At 55.0% G+C, this 8,556-nt stretch overlaps 3 protein-coding genes across 3 annotated transcripts; all 3 read left to right on the top strand.

Moving 5' to 3' along the window:
* Positions 1–2,341, top strand: A1O7_06686 (uncharacterized protein; the record flags this gene model as incomplete). Its single annotated transcript, XM_007760687.1, has 2 exons — positions 1–2,045; positions 2,098–2,341. 2 exons carry the CDS (start codon positions 1–3, stop codon positions 2,339–2,341), a joined length of 2,289 nt encoding a protein of 762 aa, XP_007758877.1.
* A 1,626-nt stretch (positions 2,342–3,967) lies between these two features.
* Positions 3,968–5,191, top strand: A1O7_06685 (uncharacterized protein; the record flags this gene model as incomplete). The annotated part of the gene is made up of 1 exon (XM_007760686.1): positions 3,968–5,191. One exon carries the CDS (start codon positions 3,968–3,970, stop codon positions 5,189–5,191), a length of 1,224 nt encoding a protein of 407 aa, XP_007758876.1.
* A 1,056-nt stretch (positions 5,192–6,247) lies between these two features.
* Positions 6,248–7,513, top strand: A1O7_06684 (uncharacterized protein; the record flags this gene model as incomplete). Its single annotated transcript, XM_007760685.1, has 1 exon — positions 6,248–7,513. One exon carries the CDS (start codon positions 6,248–6,250, stop codon positions 7,511–7,513), a length of 1,266 nt encoding a protein of 421 aa, XP_007758875.1.
* Positions 7,514–8,556: the final 1,043 nt, after the last annotated feature.

The raw sequence follows: 8,556 nt of genomic DNA, 5'->3' as shown, positions 1-8,556 counted from the left end.
ATGTCCTCTCCGATCATCCCCACGAACGAACCCCAGATCCAGGCAAGGAATCCCTTTGCACGTCCGGGTCCCATCCCAGATTGGAGGTTGACAGGTCTTTATGTGGAAAGGGCACCTTCGCTCGTAGCCAGAGACGAGGCATCTTCAACATCCTCGACTCCGGCTGTCACGACCTCGTGCGGGAAGAACGATAACTCGGGCGCCTGCGAGAAATACTATGGTTCGGGTGGATCCGACACGACTTTGCCCATCGTATTAGGTGTGGTGATCCCACTGGGCATCGCATTGGTGGTGCTGATATACTTGCATCGACGGCATGTGAGAAAACTAAGACGTGAAGATGCCGACGACCGACACAAGTCTCTGGATTTTGGCCTGGAGGTCGCAAAGCAGGGAGGTGAAAAGCGGACGGGCAGGAATATTCCCGAGATGTCGATGGCTGAGGGCAAGGAGGTTGGTCTCAGACGAGGACGTGGCTTGTCGCTGGACATGGGAGCCCACAATCCATACCTTCTGCCCCCCGAGCTACAGAACTCCCGGGAGTCGCTACACTCCCTATCCCGCTTGAATACCGGCGACGATAAGTACCGCGCAACCGATTTCATTCCTGACGATGGTTCCATTCGGCCGCCTTCCAGCCTGAGAAGTCCGCACGACGATTCATCAAGCTTCACCGGCTCTTCCACCCGTCGATTTCCATCGGACTCGAAGCAGAGTCTACTAGCAAACGGAGCACCACCTTCTGGCCGAGCTACTCCAACAGATTCGATTTCTGGCAGTCGCAATCCTGTACCGCCAGGCAAAAGCAACAACCTGCTCGCCCCCACAGTACCTGAGGCTGCGCGTGACTCTGTGGTCAGCACAACGAGTAGTATCGGTGCGATCAACGCTCTACGAGCTAGCAACAATTATCTTGGGCAGTTCATCAGCGGAGGCACGCCTTTAACGAAAGAGGACTCGGACAAGAAGGAGCCCAGTACCTCTGTGAATGAAGTCAACGTTGACACTCCGGTTGTTCACGTCCAGCCGCCTCCGCCTGTTCTCAATAAGAACGCTCCGCCAGTCCCCCTCCTGTCAGCAGATTCTGCTCATGATCAGATGTCTTCCGGCCCCACTGTCACGGTGACTCTGTCTGAGGATCGCCAGCCGCGGTTGCCTCAACTTAGTTTCATTGACTCACAAGGTCAGAAGCAGCAGGCCATCCAGACAGAGAAGCCTCGTCAAATAGCACCCATTACGTCCCAGAGTACACCTCAGCACTCTAACGCCCCTTCTACTGATCTCGGGCTGCACCAAAGCGATCAACAACACCACACACCGCAAGGCCACGCTCACACTCAAGTTGAGGAAGAGGACTACTACGATGACTACGAAGCATATGGTGATTACGACCAGCAGTACTACGACGATCAGGACTATCAAGATTACTATGATCATCAAGAGCAGTGGGGTCATGATCCCCGTCGGTCCATGATGGGTCTGCGACCTTTGCCTCCTGATGATCCTTCTGAGAACCCGGAGGACCGCGCAAACCGAATCCGGTCTTTCTACAAGGAGTACTTCGATGACAGCAAGAATGTGAATCATAGCCAACAAGCACAATATTACGATGGTTCTGAAGGATACCATGGCAATCATCACCAAGGTCACTTCCCCGAAGGCTACCATGATCAAGCGGCCTACCATGCGCCTCGTGGGATGTCACAAGCTGGCACCTATGGCAGACATCGGGCCACAATATCCAATGGAAGCTACCAGACCGGTCCAAGAGCATTCTCATCCGCGTCTAGTCGGTATGGCGGACCTCGGATGCCGCCGCCAAAGAAACTGCCGCCGCCGGCAGCACTCAACCTCTTACCAACACCACACAAACTCAAAGAAGACACTTTCTTGCCCATCGATTTTGCGCCGCCCAAGAAATACCATAATCAGAGAGCTGGTACTCCCGACAGCCTTCGAGGAGGATTGAGGCCTTATTCTCCATCAGTAAGAGCGCATATCCCGCTAGTGTCCTCGTTTGATGATCTGGCTGTCATACCAAGCCCGTAAGTCTCATTTCCGATATGAACCAGTCTTGCTAGCTAACGACATCTGTAGTCATCAACTGCGCAAGTCGGCTACGTTTACTGCATTAGATTTCGCACCCCCGGGGCGACTCAGAACGAATGATACCGCCAGTGATGCTGGAAGTATTCGCAGCAATCGTTCAGGAATCTCAGCCATACACGCGCGCAACATTCGCACCGGTGCTTACCGTGTCAGCCGGATCCCCAAGGAGGTAGCAGGCACTAGGGACGAGCTTGCGGCGGCTTTGAGGCCACAGTGGGATTTGAATCGATGATAGCCTTGACTGGACACGATGTATCTACATATTCATTACCATGGTACTGCCCACTGCAGGGAGCTTTCGAGCATAGCGGACGGCGTTCAGGCCGGTAAGGCTTCTGCTCATAGATGTACTGAGACATACGGAGTATGTCATCTGAAAGCCTGAGAGCGTCGGGTTACTCTCAACGAAAACATCGAATGTACAATATGACTGGGAGCGTTTGAAAATAGAGATCGGTTCAGCGTCGCCCGCGGTATGTCCGTGGATCTGCTGTTCGTGTATATGCACACTTGGAGTGAGCGGAGCTGCTCTCGACTACGTTGCCGATGTGTCTGGGCTTTGCTCCTTCCGACTCTCGCATGCGACGTGCATAATGCAGCATTTACGAACGGATCATGTCACACATGCTACTGGACAGTTGGGCACCTGCAGCAGGCTAGTAGAAACCTAGACAGCGCGGCACATCTGATCTGGGGAAACACGGGCGGGAAGCCGTGCAGCTGAATCGACAAGAGTGACAGATGCTTCAGAGGTGGCCGGCTCCTTGCAGGACAACTGTCCATGATGCTGGTGCTGGTGTGGTACAGATCCCTCGCTTCGGTGCGACCTGTGTACCACGATTATGGTTGAACCGGCCTGGATTTTCCTCCCAACGGTAGCGGTCTCAAATCCGCGTCGGAGGCGGGACACAAAGGTTACGGTTACCGGCGCAGGCATCTCATAATCATGACGGTACCGAAGCTGCAGCTTACCGTAAAGCAGGTTGCCGACCGTCTTCGAGGTTGACGTCGTCGACTTCTGTGTCCGGCCTCGGCGTCGATCATTCATCTCTTAGCGTCTTCCGTCGGATGATTATCATTGACAGCCATCATCTTCTTTCCCTCTTCCAAGACGGCGTGGTGCCAAGTTTTCTCGAATTGGGTGACACGCCTGGAAATCTCGGGTGAGGGGCCATCGGGGGCCCTGGAGGCGTCCGCCAGAGCCTAAATCTGGCAGGAGCATTGCAACGGCTGCGACGGCTCTAGCCCAAACGGCGCAGGGCAAATGAAAGCCGCCAATTGCAATTTTAAATGCTACCCACACCTGCAGCCGTAGTTGTTGCAATGCCACAATCTCCGTCCTCTCCTGCTGTACCATCCTTCCCAGCTCTGTCTCTTCGCTTGCCACCGCTCCGGCGTGATTCATCTAGATCTCGCCCTCCAGTACAACCTCCGCCAGCGCGGCTGTCGCCTGTTACCTGTATATTGTATACCTCGTCGACGCACGTTCTCGGATCCAGCTGTTGAGCCGGACATATCTTTAGACTGATCGTATTTCAAGCTGCTGCCATTGGACCAAGCGGACGCAAGGATCACACAGAGTTCGCGTCCTGACACAGCCTGACCCATCCACGCACACCACGCGGTGACATCGAATCCGACTTCCCTTCCATCCTCGATCTTTCCTTCGTACGCTTACAGCACTACGAGAGCCCGTCGTCAGGAAGGAATCGATTGGTCCGATCCAATGTGTCGTTAATACTTGGGAGCCCTCCGAATCCACGTCGCGATCTCCTTCGTTGCTGGCGTCCTGGTTCTGACCGCTTGCTGCGGCAAGCATCTGTGTGCCCTCTGCCAACCTCTATAGTCCCGACTCACAATGTCGACCGATACAAGTGTAATCTTGATCGACTCGGTCAGCCTGACGACGATAGGCACCACGCTGACCAGCGTTACCACTTCCTTCTCAACGACAATCACCGTCACAGGGTCCGACACGACTTCGACGCCCGAGACGTCTTCTACACCTCCGACTACGATTACTTCCGTCACTTCCATTCCTCCTTCGACCACATTCGTTCCTCCCACAACCACGCCCACTTCCAGTCCCAGTGTTGTTGAGGTTACAGCAACCATTACACAAACACCATCAGTCCCGCCCGAAGCTCCGACGACCCCCACTCCCTCTGTCATTGTCGTCACATCGACGTTTTCCCAAGAAACCGCTTCCGATACCGCAACAGACCAAACAACGTCCACTTCGTCGAGTACAACTGCCACACCATCAGCATTAAGTGCCTCGGGCGGCTCGAATGCTTCAGGTGGCTTGGGTTCAGGAGGAAAGATTGCAATAGCCGTCGTCATCCCTATCGTGGCAATTGCCGCGGCCTTTTTGATCGGATTCTTCTTGTGGAGAAAGAGGAAAGCCAGGAAGGACGCGGAAGAGCTGCGCAAGAGCGAGATGGCGGAATATGGTTTCAACCCCAACAGCGACCCGACACTAGCAGCTGTGGCCGGGTACGCGGACAACGTCTCCGAAGGGCCCGATGACAACAGTGGATATCGTGGATGGGGAGCCACTTCATCGAACCGAAAAGCCTCCACTACTCTTGGTTCTAATGGCTTCGGCACCGGTGGTGCAGCCTTGTCAGAAAGCAGCAGTCAACCAGGCGGTTATGGCGCAGGAGCCTCGCCCAACACCGCGTCGGATCGTTATTCCGAGGCTCCCTTGATGAATGGCCACCCCGAAAGTGGTGACGGTGTTGCAGCACTGGGGGCTGGCGTGGGAGGACTGCACAGACACCGTAGCGGAGCAGGAGACATCCGCCGCGGACCATCCAATGCTTCTTCCGCCTACTCCTCTGGCCACCACTCCGAAGCCTCCTCAGATGCACCCCAAATGCCTGGACCATATTCCCAGGAGGAAGTACCTTATAACATATACAATGACGCGAACGCTAGCCATGGTCCTTATGGCGATGGCTCATACGGTGGTGCTGGAAGTCAGCCTGTTATACGTGACAACCAAGCAAGGCGAAACACTCGCATCGAGCGAGCGCCGACATTCCCACAGGCCCAGGGCGGGATTGCCCAAAATTTCTAACCTAGCGAACGACGACATTGTCAGGCTCTGCTTTGTTGTTGGTATCTCTTCGAATTGGCGGCATACTTGACCGGGCGTTTAATGGTGAAGGGATCCAAAAGTCCTGCAAGCAGATTCTGGAGTCACAAGGTCCTTACATTTAAATTATACCCTGCATTTTTTGTACTTTGGCCGGCGTCCATGACGAATTTTCTTGAGTATTATCGAATATATGGGAGCGGTCCGCCGCCGTGGCCATTGGCTTCACAAGCGTCAACAGCCATCATGCAAATCTATCCGGTCAAAGGCGGTGAAGTAGCGGGACTGGAGATGGAAGGCCGCAGTGTTCAAGCTTTGGCAGGAGGCGGATTCAAAGTGACAATATTTGAAGTATCTACAGCCGATGTACCTATCTCCTTGGGAGAATCCGTCTTAACTCGGTGCCGGCTTATCAGTTCGCCACCTGAGATAGTATCTACTTATGGAAGCACTTCTTTGGCAGCCCTTTCCGTATAACGCCGGAGCCCCAAAGTTGATCATTTGTACATCAATCCTATCACGGCCAGCAGCCAACGAGCTTTGGAGCGCAATTGTATTTATGCCTCCCTGGCACGCCTGCACACGAGGCTGTGAAAACACGCTAAATGTGGTTCGGTTATCGATAAGCTCAGCCTTGCTGTGACGTACTCAATATCCTCAGGGGAAAAAGCACCGAGGGAGCAAGCAGAGAGTGTCCTGGATCTAGCTACGCCTCTGAGCTGTGCGCAGGGCATACACAGTATAGACTACGCGGAAAGCCACTGAAAATAGCTACCTATCAGATCTTGACATGCCTGGCCTGGCGCGAAAGAAAAGCCGAATTGACCATCAGCCACCATTCACTCACTGGTGAGTCACCGGGGCACGGTGGCACCAGTGATCATAGATTCCCTCGCAGCCCTACGGAGGTTTCCAGCACATATCCAGTTCGGCAAACCACCTTTTTGCCATCCTTGGCGCTTCACATCTTTTCGAGCACTTGCACTTGCGCGGCCAAGCTTGCGGGAAGGAAAACTTTGCACTACGTCCCAGTTCACCATGCCTCGCGGTGGCAGAGGCGGCCACGGCGGCCCGCAACCACGCTCCGTCCTCGTCTCCAAGGCCCTATCTCGCCTCCTCCGTCACGCTGCCGTGGAGGAGCGGATCCCCATCGACAACCACGGCTATGTGCGCGTGGATCATCTTCTGGCTTGGCACAGATTGCGCAGCATGAAACCCCCTGTCAGTTTTGCGGAGGTCGTCGAAGTCGTTCAAGAGAACGAGAAGAAGAGGTTTGCGTTGAGGTTTGTCGGTCCTGTCACAAAGGATGAGGTGGTGCCGCCGTCGCCGCCGCCTGGCGATGCAAACGAGCAAGGACGCGACGGCGAACCCGAACCAGAAACCGAAGGACAAGTTGAAACCACAACTCAGCACGCCATTTCGCGGTTTGAAGCCACGCCCCTCTCAGACCTGGATCTATCGCGGTTCTTCATCCGCGCGACGCAAGGACACAGCATGAAGACCATCGAGGCGGAGGGCCTCCTCACGCCCATATCGCTCGACGACCCCGCCAGTGTTCCCGACACGGTCGTCCATGGCACCTTCTACGGCGCGTGGGAGGAGATTTTGCGGAGCGGGGGCCTGAAGAGCATGAGACGGAACCACGTCCACTTCGCGAGCGGGCCAAGTCTGCAGGAGGTTTGGCCCGAAGCGGCAGTCCCCGTATCGTCCGTATCGGACGCCGCTCTTGGTGAAGACGGCAGCAGAGCTCCTCGGGCTAATGGTGACGACGGTGTCAACGATAGCACCAGTCATCAAGATCACGGCATCAACAGCAGCAGCGACAGCAATAAAGACAACACTCAACCTCCTAACCAGCACCAAAACAATCACACTTCCAATCACGGTCACAGTCACAAAAATCTACCCGACCTACTAGGCAAGAACAAAGTAATCTCCGGCATGCGCCACGACGCCCAGATCCTGATCTACATCGACATCCGCCGCGCGTTGACCGACGAGCAAGAAATGAAATGGTGGCGGAGCGAGAACGGGGTCATCCTCACAGATGGGATTGGGATAGCCTCTGCCTCATCTACCGGAAGTGAAGCGGCAGGGGTCGCCGCAGAGAAGATCGTGCCGACGAAATACTTCCTCGCGGCCGTAGAAGTCAAGGAAGGGGTCGGCTTGCTTTATAGCCACGGTGGGGGAGTTGTCAAGGAATTGCCAGAGAGGTTGAAGAGTAGGGGTCCGCCACGGGGGAAGGGCGGCGGGCCGAGAGGTGCAAGAGGAAGAGGGAGGGGGAGGGGAGCGGACCGGGGCTGAAGATCATACTACATATCTGGTTGCGAATCGAACGGCAGGGGTGCTCTGTATTACAGTCTGTCCATGAAGTCGTTAAACGAAGTCCAGTGCTCACTCACGAACGCAACATAGGAGCGGCGGCACTCACCCGTCACTCGTTACGAAGTTACCTAGCCTGTCTGGAGCGTATCCTATTTAAATTCAGATCGCATTGTACGGAGTATGCATCGCTGTATTGGCTGTGTAGAGCGGCGAGGGACTACATGGCGTGTTTTATCCGACGACTCCATAGATAGACGGAGTATGTAGCTGGTTGTGAATCCACAGGTAAGGGCGGCGGAGTCCTGTACAACAACACAGCACGAGTCGAGACGACGCGCGGCACGGCGCTGCCCAGCAGAGAAGGAATGACGGGGGAAGCTTGTCGCGCATACAGAGCGTCCCGCGAACTCCGTACTACTGTAGCAGAGCATCATACCACGCATACACAGTACGCACGCTTGCACGGCCAGGCACGGCGTCATCTGAAGTCTTAATCATACAATCATGTACTCCGCAAGCGTTCGTGGAGGGAGCGCAAGGGAGGGCCCTTACAATACCAGCTCTTTCATGAGGGGAGCTCAACCATCAACCCATCCACTCACTTTACTTACTTCCACAAATCTCATGCGTTGACGGCCTCATCCGAAGTCCCAGGTACGCAATTCTTTGCTCCGCAAGCGTTCGTGGAGGGAGCCGAAGGGAGGTCGTTACCAGCTCTTTCATGAGGGAGCCCGATCAACCACGCACATACCCACCCACCCACGCACTTCCACAAGTCTCATACGGGGTACACTGATGCTGGGAGTCGTTATATGGCCGTCATTGGGCTTTGTCATGCACGCCTTGTGGCCCTGGACTGTTGGGAGCCTCACGTGGTATTGTAGCCCATGTTGCCTCTCACACAAGAAGGCCCGGTGTTACGAAGTCCTCAAGCATTGACTGAGCTGTCCACCTACCGGACACAGACTGCAAAGCGGGCAAGGCCATGGTGTGGAAAAGTACTCGGTAGGAATCTGTACATT

The sequence above is a fragment of the Cladophialophora yegresii genome, assembly GCF_000585515.1.
Source record: "Cladophialophora yegresii CBS 114405 chromosome Unknown aczIN-supercont1.4, whole genome shotgun sequence".
NCBI lineage: Eukaryota > Fungi > Ascomycota > Eurotiomycetes > Chaetothyriales > Herpotrichiellaceae > Cladophialophora > Cladophialophora yegresii.
This window is presented reverse-complemented; position numbering and strand designations above follow the sequence as displayed.